Below are 15,148 nucleotides of genomic sequence, written 5' to 3' on the forward strand. Positions count from 1 at the left end.
ACTTACTATGTGTGCTTAGTCACTCAGTCATGTCCGATTCTTTGTGACCCCATAGACTATAGCCCACCAAGCTCCTCTCTCCATGGGGACACTCCAGGCAAGAATACTGGAGTGGGTTGCCATGCACTTCTCCAGGGGATCTTCCCAACCCAGGGATCAAACCCAGGTCTCCCGCCTTGCAGACAGACTCCTTATCATCTGAGCCACCAGGGAAGGTTCAAGATTTACTATAAAGTTACAATAATTAAGAAAATGTGGTACAGGTGCAAGGATAGACAAATGACACAGTGGAACAGAATAGAGAGTCTAAAAGAAGTACCCAGACATATGTGCCCTTTCGTTTACTACAAAAGTGGAACTGCAGTAGGGAATAGTCTTCCAGAAAAAGATTTTGAGTCGACTGGATGCCCATATGAAAACACGACATTTGACCCTTAGGCTACACAGTTATCAATCCTGGAAGCAGTATATAATTATATGCAAAAGAAAAGTAATTACACTTCTGTGATACTCTCAGAGAACATTTTTTTGATTTTGGAGTAGACAAAGTTGTTTCTAGAAGGATATAAGGAGCTCTATGGACTGGAACAATGGACTGGTTCAAAACTGAGACAGGAGTAAGTCAAGCCTGTATATTGTCACCCTGATTATTTAACTTCTATGCAGAGCACGTCATGCGAAATGCCGGGATGGATGAAACACAAGCTGGAGTCAAGACTGCCGGGAGACATATCAGTAACCTCAGATGACACCAGATGACAGATGGCAGATGACACCACCCTTATGGCAGAAAGTGAAGAGGAACTAAAGAGCCTCTTGATGAAGGTGAAAGAGGTGAGTAAAAATGTTGGCTTAAAACTCAACGTTCAGAAAAGGAAGATCATGACATCCGCTCCCATCACTTCATGGCAAATAGATGGGAAACAATGAAAACAGTGACAGACTTTATTTTCTTGGACTCCAAAATCACTGCAAATGGTGATGGCAGCCATGAAATTAAAAGATGCTTGCTCCTTGGAAGAAAAGCTATGACAAACCTAGATAGCATATTAAAAAGCAGAGAAGTTACTTAGCCGACAAAGGTCCAACAAAGCTATAGTTTTTCCAGTAGTTATATATGGATGTGAGAGTTGGACCATAAAGAAAGCTGAGCACTGAAGAATTGATGCTTGTGAACTATGGTGTTGGAGAAGACTTTTGAGAGTCCCTTGGACTTCAAGGATATTAAACCAGTAGTCCTAAACGAAATCAGTCCTGAATATTCATTGGAAGGACTGATGCTGAAGTTGAAGCTCTAATACTTTGGCCACATGATGGGAAGAACTGACTCATTGGAAAAGACCCTGATGCTGAAAAATACTGAAGGCAGGAGGAGAAGGAGATGACAGAGGATGACATGATGCGTAGTATCACCAACTCAAAGGATATGAGCTTGAGCAAGCTGCAGGAGAGGATGAAGGACAGGGAAGCTTGATGTGCTGCAGTCCATGGGGTTGCAAAGAGTTGAACATGACTGAGTGACTGAATGGAACTGACTGACTGAAGAAGCACTACATGTACAGTAAAAAAGGTAATAATTCAAACTTTAGATTAGTAACTTGGCTCATTGAAGTACACCATACCATTAAGAAAATAAAAATATAAGATAGAATTAAACACAAAAAAAACATAATAAATATTTGTTCCAAAAGTCATCATCATGGTAATTTGCCCCATTGTGTTTGTAATAGTCAAAACCTGGCAACAAACTCAAAGCTCTGCCACAAGCTGAATGGATCAATGCATGGTCGTGTGCTCATTCAAAGGAATACTCTATAGTAATAAAAATGAATACAGTGTTGCCATAAACAACATCACGAGTGAATTTCACACACAGTTTGAAATCAAAAAAATTAGACATGAAAGAAAACATTCTGTATGGTTATACATAAAGTTCAAAAACTGAGAAAATATTCTATGGCAGTACAAGTCTTAGGTAAGCAGTCTTCCCTGGAGAGGAGGACACAGCTATTGGGAGGCAATAGTGATTCTGTGGTGCTGTCAATGTTCTCTTTGTAGATCTGGGTTGGAGAACATGACCTAGGTATACACTTATTGTTTGTACTTTGTTCTCTATTATTATCCTTAAATAATAATGTTTCATAAAAATATTATTCATCTAAGCATTTCTTTCCCTGACATAGCACTTCTTAGCATTTCTTAGCACTTCTTTCCCCTGAAAAAATAAGTGAACAATGAGAATGCTATGGAGCAGGACCTTACAGAGCCTTCTCAGGACAGACCACCCTCATGTCCTCCACCTGCTTCTGTCTGTAGAAAACCCTTAGCCAAAGAATAAATTTAATCACAGAAATGAACAAATTTCAGAAACAAAGGAAAACAGTCAAATAGGACAAAATAATAATAGTTTAACCCTATACAAAGTCAAGGATTTTTAGTTCCTCCTCATGGCTATAGCTAACATTCTGAGCCGTATCCCTTGAGCTGTTTTGCAGATGCTGAAATTCCAACCAGGTGGTAGAAGAAAATACATGATGCCCAGACTAGTGGGATGCCATTTCCTTCTCCAGGGGATCTTCCCAACCCAGGATCAAGCCTGAGTCTCTTGCATTGCAGGCAGGTTCTTTACCATCTGTGCCAACAGGGAAGCCCATAATCTTCACCTTACACAATTCCAAGAATTGGCCGCAAGGAAGTGGGAACAGACCAGCACTAGAACTGGTGATTAACTGCATTTCAAACAATAAAGGTGACACCGATCAGACCTATTCCAAGATGATCGTCAGAGCTAGCTGTGCTATTCTGCAGGTAACCTGTCCCCTACCTCCACCTGTGCACTCCTGAAATTCCCATTTAAAAACTCTTGTCCCTGATCAGCAAGGGGGAGCTGGTTCTTTGGTACATTAGTCCTCTGTCTCCTCAGAACTGCTGGTTTTCTCAATAATGCTATCTTTAAATTTACCCCACGCTTGTCTCTCAGTGTTGGATTCTTGAGTAATAAGCAGAGGAAACCTAAGTTCCATGATTTCACTACAGAATATCTTCCTTTTAAAGCCTGTTTTCCCTTACTCTCTGCTCTGGGGACATTTCACCCCAGGAGCATCCTAAGTACAGTAGCCCTTCCCTGTCTTACCTGAGCAGATCACAGAGGACGTGTTGCCACGGGTACAGTCAGGACCACCCAGGATAGTCACAGGGCATTTCCATAGGAAGGACTCAGTCCCTGAGCAGTGAAATCGGGCTTTCCAGAGTTGATCACTGCCTTCTGCTCCATTTGGGGTGGAGATGGCAACACCACAGCCAAGCTGACGACAGACAACATTGGCATTGGCCAGACTCCAGTGGGAGGCACAGAGCGCTCTCCATTGTCCAGAAATGTTCATCTCCACCTGCCCCTCACATTGAGAGGTGCCATTCGTCATGAGCCGGACATCTGTGTACACTGATAGAAAAGGACAGGATTTCAGCAAAATCTGACTTCTTTTTAGCTTGAACTGAGTGTACATGGAGGTTAAGTCCTGATGTGCATCTCACCTGAACAGACAACCTGAGCAGCTCCACTGTGCTGACACGTGCCCCCTGGACAGGGCACTCTGGGGCATGACCAGAGCTTAGGCTCCTCCCCCTCACATCTGAACTCTTCAGCCCAGACCCGGCCATCAGGCTCTCTGATGGGCACATGTCCCAGGACAGACACAGCCTTGCCACACCCCAGCTCTGCACAGATGACCTGGGCAGTGGGGAGTGTGAAGTTCCCATCAGACACTGGGGTCCAGACTTCTCCAGAATACACTTCTACTCGCCCTGAACAGGGTCCATCCCCTCCAACCAGATGCACAAATCCTGAGAAACAAAGAACAACAAACCCAGTGAGTGTTCATGAACCTGGCTTGACAATTGCAGAAAACATCTCACAGGCAGTGATGTGAAAGCTTTTTTTCCAACAGTGGAATAAGAGGGGATAAGAAGAGAGAATTTGACAGTCATCGTCAAACTGCATTTTCATGGGCAAGTTTCTGAAGAGATATCCAGAAGGATTGAAGGATCAGTTCAGAATGGCTGAATCTCAAGAATATATATTTTGATTACAAATGTTAATTCCTATCTGGGGGCCTGGAAACTACAGTGCCCAAAGAAACTGCACCTTGGTAAACATTCAAACGTGGGTGCAGAGCTGAACTGAGAGTGAAAAAGGTCCATGGGATTCAAATGGTTACAGGCCTCAGAGCCAGAGAAGTTTACAGGACCATCCTGAGATTTCTGGGGCTAAAATTCTGGCCAGTTTTCTCTGAGAGCCAATATTCAAGTCACTGAGGACAGGGAAAATCACACGGGCTGGATCTGAGTGCAGGTATTATAATCTAATTGTGAAAGAAGTTGTCCACAGGTAAGTTTCAGTTCAGTTCAGTTCAGCTGGGTTCAGTCGTTCAGTCATGTCCAACTATTTGCGACCCCATGAATTGTAGCACGCCAGGCCTCTCTGTCCATCACCAACTCCTGGAGTTCACTCAGACTTGCATCCATCGAGTCAGTGATGCCATCCAGCCATCTCATCTGCTGTCGTCCCCTTCTCCTCCTGCCCCCAATCCCTCCCAGCATCAGAGTCTGTTCCAATGAGTCAACTTTTCGCATGAGGTGGCCAAAGTACTGGAGTTTCAGCTTTAGCATCATTCCTTCCAAAGAAATCCCAGGGTTGATCTCCTTCAGAATGGACTGGTTGGATCTCCTTGCAGTCAAATGGACTCTCAAGTGTCTACACCAACACCACAGTTCAAAAGCATCAATTCTTCAGCACTCAGCCTTCTTCACAGTCCAACTTTCACATCTATACATGACCACAGGAAAAACCATAGCCTTGACTAGACGGACCTTAGTTGGCAAAGTAATGTCTCTGCTTTTGAATATGCTCTCTAGGTTGATCATAACTTTTCTTCCAAGGAGTAAGCGTCTTTTAATTTCATGGCTGCAGTCACCATCTGCAGTGATTTGGGAGCCCAAAAAAATAAAGTCTGACACTGTTTCCACTGTTTACCCATCTATTTGCATGACGTAATGGGACCGGATGCCATGATCTTCGTTTTCTGAATGTTGAGCTTTAAGCCAACATTTTCACTCTCCACTTTCACTTTTTTCAAGAGGCTTTTCAGCTCCTCTTCACTTTCTGCCATAAGGGCGGTGTCATCTGCATATCTGAGGTTATTGATATTTCTCCCAGCAATCTTGATTCCAGCTTGAGTTTCTTCCAGTTCAGGGTTTCTGATGATGTACTCTGCATATAAGTTAAATAAGCAGGGTGACAATACACAGCCTTGACGGACTCCTTTTCCTAATTGGAACCAGTCTGTTGTTTCATGTCCAGTTCTAGCCGTTGGTCCCTGGCCTGCATACAGATTTCTCAAGAGGCAAGTCAGGTGGTCTGGTATGCCCATCTCTTGAAGAATTTTCCACAGTTTATTGTGATCCACACAAACGCTTTGGCATAGTCAATAATGCAGAAATAGATGTTTTTCTGGAACTCTATCTGTTTTCCCATGATCCAGCAGATGCTGGCAATTTGATCTCTGGTTCCTCTGCCTTTACTAAAACAGGCTTGAACACCAGGAAGTTCACGGTTCACATATTGCTGAAGCCTGGCTTGGAGAACTTTGAAAATTACTTTACTAGCACGTAGGATGAGTGCAATTGTGCAGCAGTTTGAGCATCCTTTGGTATTGCCTTTCTTTGGGATTGGAATGAAAACTGACTTTTTCCAGTCCTGCGGCCACTGCTGAGTTTTCCAAATTTGCTGGCATATTGAGTGCAGCACTTTCACAGCATCATCTTTTAGGATTTGAAATAGCTCTACTGGAATTCCATCACCTCCACTAGCTTTGTTCATTGTGATGCTTTCGAAGGCCCACTTGACTTCACATTCCAGGATATCTGGCTCTAGATGATTGATCACACCATTGTGATTATCTGGGTTGTGAAGATCTTTTTTGTCCAGTTCTTCTGTGTATTCTTGCCACCTCTTCTTAATATCTTCTGCTTCTGTTAGGTCCAGACCATTTATGTCCTTTATCGAGCCCATCTTTGCATGAAATGTTCCCTTGGTATCTCTAATTTTCTTGAAGAGATCTGTAGTCTTTCCCATTCTGTTGTTTTCCTTTATTTCTTTGCATTGATCATTGAAGAAGGCTTTCTTATCTCTTCTTGCTATTCTTTGGAACTCTGCATTCAGATGCTTATATCTTTCCTTTTCTCCTTTGCTTTTCACCTCTCTTCTTTTCACAGCTATTTGTAAGGCCTCCCCAGACAGCCAGGTAAGTTTAGAAATTACAAAAGATCAGAGAGTCATAGGAAACGCAGGGAATGGTCCTAGCCATATTTCTTGAAAACCTAGGATTTATCAAAACACCTGGGAGAAAGTGAGGTCTCAGTGGGATTATGTAAGACTATTGAGTTAGTTGATTACTTCATACTAGACATGAGATTCTCAGAAAATGTGAAAGAGTAATGATAATTTAATGTATTCTAATCTTATCTATATGCTAACTGCATATGCCTTTCCTATTTGGATTTCCGAGATAAGAAGCCAGCAAGCTATAAAAAAGGAGAATGAGAGGAAGAGAGAGGACAGCAAACAATCCATATATACTTTCAGTTCAGTTCAGTCAATCAGACGTGTCCGACTCTTTGTGACCCCATGCATCAGAGCACGCCAGGCCTCCCTGTCTATCACCAACTCCCAGAGTTCACCCAAACTCATGTGCACCGAGGCAGTGATACCATTCAGCCATCTTATCTTCTGTCATCCCCTTTTCCTCCTGCCCCCAATCCCTCCCAGCATCAGAGTCTTTTCCAATGAGTCAAAGCTTTGCATGAGGTGGCCAAAGTATTGGAGTTTCAGCCTCAGCATCAGTCTTTCCAATGAACACCCAGGACTGGTCTCCTTTAGAATGGACTGGTTAATCCCCTTGCAGTCCAAGGGACTCACAAGATTCTTCTCCAACACCACAGTTCAAAAGCATCAATTCTTTGGCACTCAGCTTTCTTCACACTCCAACTCTCATGTCCATACATGACCACTGGAAAAACCATAGCCTTGACTAGACGGATCTTTGTTGGCAAAGTAATATCTCTGCTTTTTAATATGCTATCTAGGTTGGTCATAACTTTCCTTCCAAGGAGTAAGCATCTTTTAATATATACTGTAGAGATTTCTAAATTGCAAAAGCCTCAATAAGAATAAAACATAGAAAGATTTGGGGGGAAAAAAGACTCGTTCAACAAGATTTTAACACTTTTTATCCCCTGTGCTCCTCTAATTTGCCACATAACCCTGCTCCCCTTTCCATTTCTCCCAACGCAGAAAAGAAAAAACAAGCTTAACAGCTACAAATAGATGAGACTCAAAGGAGACTCCAAAAGGAAGGAACTTCTGTAGGGAGTGAGGTGGAGTGAGTGGCAGGTTAAACAGGGAGTGGATGGAGCATGAGAGAGAGACCAGAGAAAAAACTCATGATCATGATTTCATCCTTCAGGGACCCTATTTTGGACAGAGAAAAGGTAATCCAATAGGGGAAAAGACCTGCACATCAGAAAGAACAACTTTTTAAATCATTTTCCTGGTTTCTGAGTGGGCTCATAAGTATTTATGTACATGGTGGAATTTGTTCTGGTGAAGGATTCTGATTGCATAAGTTTGTGAACTTTGAAGCCTCAAAAAGAATAATGTAACAGAGAGCAGGCAGAGAAGGCAATGGCAACCCACTCCAGTGTTCTTGCCTGAAGAATCCCAGGGACGGCAGAGCCCGGTGGGCTGCCGTCTATGGGGTCGCACAGAGTCGAACATGACTGAAGCAACTTAGCAGCAGCAGCAGCAGCATAGAGAGCAGGAGAGAACAGAGAAGGCGCTGCAGAAATTAAAGAACTGAAGGGTTAGCTTGACCACTCATACAAGAAGGAATGATGAGAGACAGGATGATCTGCTTGCCTTTTATTATTTATCCATTTCCATCTCCCCAGAGAGGCCCAGGTTAGGACTCCTAATCTATTCTGGCTGGAAGTTTGGTCACAGGCTACACATTCTAGATAAACCATTTTTATTTAACTGGTTGTTGTTGTTGTTGTTGCTCAGCCACTCAGTCATGTCCGACTCTTTGCTACCCCATGGACTGAAGAATGACAGGCTTCCCTCTCCTTCACTATCTCCCTGAGTTTGCTCAAACTCATGTCCATTGAGTCAGTGATGCCATCTAACCATCTCATCTTCTGTCATCCCCTTCTCCACCAGCCTCCAATCTTTCCCAGCATCAGGGTCTTTTCCAGTTCTTCATATCAGGTGGCCACAGTATTGGAGCTTCAGCTTCAGCATCAGTCCTCTCAGTGAATATTCAGGGTTGATTTCCTTTAGGATTGGGTAGTTTGATCTCTTTGCAGTTCAAGGGACTCTCAAAAGTCTTCTCCAACACTACAGTTCAGTAGCATCAGTTTTTCAGTGTTCAACTGTCTTTATGGTCCAACTCCCACATCCATACATAACTACTGAAAAAACCACTGCTTTGACTAGATGGACATTTGTCTCAAAGTAATGTCTCTGTTTTTAAAATATTGCCTAGGTTTGTCATAGCTTTTCTTCCAAGGAGCAAGTATCTTTTAATTTCATGACCGCAGTCACTGTCGACAATGATTTTGGAGCCCAAGAAAATAAAGTCTGTCACAGTTTCCATTTATCCCCCATCTGTTTGCCATGAAGCAATGAGACAAGATGCCATGATCTTAGTTTTTTGAATGCTGAGTTTCAAGGCAGCTTTTTTACTCTCCTCTTTCACTTTCATCAAGAGTTCCTCTTCACTTTCTGCCATTTAGGGTGATGTCATCTGCATATCTGAGGTTGTTGATATTGTCATATTAATTCCACGAGATTAAAAATTTAGAAAGAAAAAGAGGAAGTATTTCTTGTATTCTGTTTTATATACCCTGATAAAAGTTAAATATTCAAATATGTGCTGGATAATCAAGAAAGTCTTAGGATATATTAGGATAGAGACTTCTGAGATATATTATTTCTTTTTTATTTTCTACTTGATTGTAAAATTTACGTGGAAGAATAAGTGTGAAAATTCCAAGAAAATAATGAAATAGAGGTGGATGTGAATGAGTAAAGATACTAAATATAATAAAGATCTATCCTTGTCTGGTCTCTTGCTGTGTAGACATCTTGTGTCCTTGGGCACACATGGCATCTTCCACACCACACCTGGACCTTCAGTGCTGCTCAGAGAACCTCACAGTTGCCTTCATCAGCTCCCATTGCCATTCCCCTTCCTCCCAGCTACTATAAAACCTTTTCCACCTTCTTCAAAAATTACATTTGTCCTCTTGCTCCAAATAAGCCCCTAAACACAAGTCTATATCAATGAAATCATTAAATATAAACTAAATAATCTCTTATCATAAAACACACAAATTCATGTTTTATTACCTCCACCTTTGACTTGCCAGTGCATGGCTAAGTGTTCTTCTGAAGTTTGCATTTGTACAGATATCTTAAAGGAAAATTGGGGAGAGAGACTTTTCTAGTAACAGTGAAAGAATATATGACTCAGAGCATTTCATTCACAGTTCTCTAGTTCTAGCATCAAAGAACTATGAACATTTACATCTAAATTTGCAAAGGAACTTGAAATCTGCCACAAATCCATAAGAATCTCTGACTTGTTAAATGATAACCCTCTAGGGATCATCTCTATATATGTAAATGATATCTTCCTACAGTAAGAGTAACCTCCACTCCTACTAGTCTAGTGCAAAATAATGTCTCACATTGTACAGAAACAACTCCACCCAGGAAAGTATATCCTCATTTTTGTCCTTCCTTCTCATAGCCTCCCTGTGCAAAGAGAATGTGTATGTGGCAGTTAGCAAATGTTACACTCTTTAAAAAGTGAGTTATGAAAAAAAAAATGAGGATTTATTTTAATTGGGAGAATAAATAAAGCTATTTTGGCGTCAGGTAAGTCCACTGGAGAAGAAAGACTAGCAGAGACTTATAAGAGGAAAGTAAATGAAGCTCATCAGTCACAGCCACAGTGCACTCAGGGAGGATGGATAGGCGTCTCAGTCCTCTCTAGCCCACCTATCTCCCATTGTCCTGCTGATCAGACAGCAGCTTTCTTGGAACTTTCCATTTTGTCAGCCGGTGGACAAAGAACTGACCATACCTGAGCAGACGACGCCTGCATCTTCTTCATGATTGCAGTTGTGTTGCCGCCATCCCCAGGAAAGGCACCTCCACACTTGGGACTCCTCTCCTCTGCAGCTCACTTCATCCAGCCAGATGGGCCCTGATCCCTTCCCGAAGTAAGAAGAAACAGTGGCCTTGAGGGCTTCTCCACAGCCCAGCTGCCTGCACACCACGCGGGCATCTTCCAGGTCCCAGCCATCATCACAGACGGTGCCCCAGGAGTCCTGGTCAAGGATCTCCACTCTTCCGGAGCAGCGACCATCTCCATCCACCAGGCGGATCTGTCTGCTGTCTGAGCAGAGAGAAATGGGACATGGGGTGATGACACCAGGGGTTAAGACTCTTCTGTCCTGTAGGACCCCCACCTGAGCAGTAGGGGGCGCTCTCCTCTGAGGCTGCCGACCCTGCTGGTTCAGACACGGAGTCATTGCACTGGGGCAGCAGCTGGGGCTGGTTTTTTATACCAGTGGCAAGAGAATAATAAGGTTGAAAAATAGGAAGAAAATAAAACAGGAAATATTAAGTTGAAAACACTCTAGTGAGTAGTCTGAGACAGAATGGGGTACAAGGTCCTATCAGAGTTAACATTCTGATCTGTAGAGTTCTGCACAGCATCAGAGAAAGAGTTACAGGAAATGTTAGTCTCTCTACCCGGAGCAGTTAAATGAGTTCAGAGTCACAGGAATGAGCTGGCAGCTGGATGGATCCCTTTAAAAGCACACACATTTTGATGTGATTGACCTGAGTTAAAGGGGTTGATTAAAGGGAATGGAGTCAGGAACTGGCCTTATCAGATGCCTTAGGTAGCAGCCATGAATTCTCTACCATTAGAATCCTTCTCCTTGGTACAGTCATTCAGAACTGAAAAACAAATGGATTCTGTGATATCTTGGTTTACCCCAGAATATTTCATTTGTGGTTCTAAGCTTCAGACTTCAGATCTGGATACTTACTTTCAAACAATGTGATCTCTTTGAGTAGACTGAACAGCATCGCATGAGAGATGATGTCAGGGAACATCGACACTGGCCAGATTCCACTGGGAATCATAGAATGTTGCTTCTTCTCCCCCAAAAATATAATCCCTCCTTGGACTTTGTGTCAAGAATCTCTGTTATTCAAATTTTGGAGTTATGTGATCTTTAGGGGGAAATAGTGTCTATGTTTGCTTAGTCAATTCAGTCATGTTCAACTCTTTAAGACCCTATGAACTATAGCCCACCAGGCTCCTCTGCCCACGGGATTCTCCAGGCAAGAATACTGCAGTGGGTGGCCACGCCCTCCTCCAGGTGGTCTTCCTGACCCAGCGATCTAACCAGTGTCTCCTGCATTGCAGGTGGATTCTTTACAACTGAGCCACCAGCAAAACCTTCTAGTTCCATCACAGAGCAGAAATAGGTCACATTGCTGCAAGCCCTTGAACAAATAACATTAACAGGCTCACTGTATTCTCCTCTCCTTTTACACATAAAAGTGCTGTAAAGAAAGGTTAAAGAATGTCTGTCAGTGTTGCACTTCAAGTAAATGATGAAGTAGAGAATTAAACCTAAAATCTTCCACTTCCACAGAGAATGGAGTTTACAGCAGGCCAATGTGTTTTGCTGGGTCTTGCTGGATACAACTTAAAAAGCTGGAAAATGTTTTTTAAGAAACAGTAAAAGTATTCAACATTTGTTGACACAACATGGACTGCTGCTGCTGCTAAGTCACTTCAGTCGTGTCTGACTCTGTGTGACCCCATCGACGGCAGCGTACCAGGCTCCCCCATCCCTGGGATTCTCCAGGCAAGAACACTGGAGTGGGTTGCCATTTCCTTCTCCAATGCGTGAAAGTGAAATCACTCGGTCGTGTCTGACCCTGAGCAACCCCATGGACTGCAGCCTTCCAGGCTCCTCCGTCCATGGGATTTTCCAGGCAAGAGTACTGAAGTTGGGTGCCATTGCCTTCTCCGACAACATGGACTAAATATGCTAAAATTCTAAAGAGTGGATGTTATTTCAATGTTAGCCAAGGATCTATAGCTTCTTTTTCTCTGGGAATTTGCTGATTCATTGCATAATTTAATGATTCAGAATCTGGGCTTGGGCAAGCAGAAGACTATTGTTGTGACAGGAAGCCAGCATAATTTTGGGGTTACCTGGTGCTGGAGTGACAAAATTAGAGTCTTGAGAGCCTCTCTCACACAGCATGTTTTCTCCTCAAATATCTGCCCAGTATATAAGCTGTGAAGGGCAGGAGGCTAAAGAACTACCTAAAAAGACTTGGAGAGCGGAGTCTTTCTCATTCTCTTGGGTACTGAGCTACCAAAGAATCCAGGCTCTGAACTGAAATCTCTGAAAGCCCCTGTCATAGGGGCAGAAATATCAGAGGTGGACTGAGTGCAACGAAAGCTGCAACCCACACTTATTACAGCTCAGTTTTAGGTTATATTTGGATGTTTGAGTGATATACACCCCAACCCCCTATCTGCCTAGCAAAACAAGGGGTAAATCCTTTCAGGTATTAGAAAATGTATCAGGAGTATCTTACTTTTTCATATATAATTTATAGCACTCAATAAGAAATGACATGACATTTGACAAGTTAGGATAACATGACAAAAGACCAAAGTGAAAAAAAGAGATGAGAGAATGCAGAGACACACATGATAGAAATGCATAAGGATTTTAACTACGACCAATGTGTTTAGGGGGAAAGAGAGAAGGGGAAAATATACAGGAAAAAGATGAAAAAATTAACAAATAATCATAAACAAATAAATAATAGCAATGGAACCATTGCCGACCTAAAATAAAATATCTACGATTAAAAGTGAATGAATAAGTCAAACAAATGTTAGATAGAACTTAGAATACAGTGATTTCGAGGAGTCATAAAGATGAGAGATGAGAAGGAAAAGAAAGAGTAGAAGAGGGAGAAGAGATACAGAGACAGAGAGACAGAACTACAGAAGTCATATCTGAAGATATAATGATAGAGAATTTTTTTAAAATATAAATGGAAGAGTTTTCATACTCTTCCTAGTGAAGCTGTTGAAAATCAAAAGGAAAAAGGAAAATCTGATATAACAACAGATTTATTTAGTACTAAAGGAAGAAAAAGAAAGGAGAGAAAAAGGAACATAAAGCATGTGGATCTATTAAAAGCAAATGGCAAATACCAACACATCAATATCAGTAATTGCATTTATAGTAAATGGATTAAGATAAAACAAAACTGACACAAATGTTACTTGCAAAATGATCACCTTATAGTATGAAAACAAAGAAAGGTTGAAAGTAAAATAATGGAAAAAATGTACTAACTCTAAGAAAACTGGAGTAGTTTTATCGATGTCCCAGAAAGTAGACTTTAAGAAAAGATACACTAAAAGACAGTAGTGCTGAGAGAGGGCATCAGAGGGCAGACAGACTGAAACCACAATCACAGAAAACTAGCCAACCTGATCATATGGACCACAGCCTTGTCTAACTCAGTGAAACTAAGCCATGATGTGTAGGGCCAACCAAGATGGACGGGTCATGGTGGACAGTTCTGACAAAATGTGGTCCACTGGAGAACGGAATGGCAAATCACTGCAATATTCTGGCCTTGAGAACCCCATGAACAGTATGAAAAGGCAAAAAGGTAGGACACTGAAAGATGAACTCCCCAGGTCAGTTGGTGCCCAATATGCTACTGGAGATCAGTGGAGAAATAACTCCAGAAAGAATGAAGGTAGGGAGCCAAGGCAAAAACAATACCCAGTTGTGGATATGACTGGTGATAGAAGCAAGGTCTGATGCTGTAAAGAGCAATATTGCATAGGAACCTGGAATGTTAGGTCCTTGAATCAAGGCATATTGGAAGTGGTCAAACAAGAGATGGCAAGAGGGAACGTCGACATTCTAGGAATCAGCGAACTAAAATGGACTGGAATGGGTGAATTTAACTCAGATGACCACTATATCTACTACTATGGGCAGGAATCCCTTTGAAGAAATGGAGTAACCATCATAGTCAGCAAAAGAGTCTGAAATGCAGTACTTGGATGCAATCTCAAAAACAACAGAATGATCTCTGTTCATTTCCAAGCCAAACCATTCAATATCATGGCAATCCAAGTCTATGCCCCAACCAGTAATGCTGAAGAAGCTAAAATTGAATGGTTTTATGAAAACCTACATGACCTTTCAGAACTAACACCCAAAAAAATGTCTTTTCATTACAGGGACTGGAATGCAAAAGTACGAAGTCAAGAAACACCTGGAGTAACAGGCAAATTTGACCTTGGAGTACAGAATGAAGCAGAGCAAAGGCTAATAGAGCTTTGCCAAGAGAACACACTGATCATAGCAAACACCCTCTTCCAATAACACAAGAGAAGACTCTACACATGGACATCACCAGATGGCCAACACCAAAATCAGATAGCTTATATTCTTTGGAGCCAAAGATGGAGAAGCTCTATACAGGCAGCAAAAACAAGACCAGGAGCTGACTGTGGCTCAGATCATGAACTCCTTAATGCCAAATTCAGAATAAAGTGGGGAAAACCAATAGATCATTCAGGTATGACTTAAGTCAAATCCCTTATGACTATACAGTGGAAGTGAGAAATAGATTTAAGGGACTAGATCTGATAGAGTGCCTGATGAACTATACACGAAGGTTCATGACATTGTACAGGAGACAGGAATCAAGAGCATCCTCAAGAAAAAGAAATGCAAAAGCAAAATGTCTGTCTGAGGAGGCCTTACAAATGGGTGTGGAAAGAAGAGAAGCAAAAAGCAAAGGAGAAAAGGAAAGATATACCCATTTGACTGCAGAGTTCCAAAGAATATCAAGGAGAGATAAGAAAGCCTTCCTCAGCAATCAGTGCAAAGAAATAGAGGAAAACAATAGAATGGGAAAGACTAGAGATCTCTTCAAGAAAATTAG

General features: G+C 42.0%; 1 protein-coding gene across 1 annotated transcript in view; it reads right to left on the reverse strand.

The window, feature by feature from the left end:
- The window catches only part of LOC138077656 (antigen WC1.1-like), a 54,350-nt gene that overhangs the window by 17,436 nt on the left and 21,766 nt on the right, over positions 1–15,148 (reverse strand). Inside the window, exons 8-10 of the mRNA XM_068969764.1 lie at positions 10,206–10,520; positions 3,535–3,843; positions 3,134–3,442 (exon numbers count right to left, since the gene is read on the reverse strand). Coding sequence (XP_068825865.1) covers positions 3,134–3,442; positions 3,535–3,843; positions 10,206–10,520 — 933 coding nt within the window. The remainder of the gene's footprint in view (positions 1–3,133; positions 3,443–3,534; positions 3,844–10,205; positions 10,521–15,148) is intronic.

Source organism: Capricornis sumatraensis, chromosome 4 (genome assembly GCF_032405125.1).
Source record: "Capricornis sumatraensis isolate serow.1 chromosome 4, serow.2, whole genome shotgun sequence".
Classification (NCBI taxonomy): domain Eukaryota; kingdom Metazoa; phylum Chordata; class Mammalia; order Artiodactyla; family Bovidae; genus Capricornis; species Capricornis sumatraensis.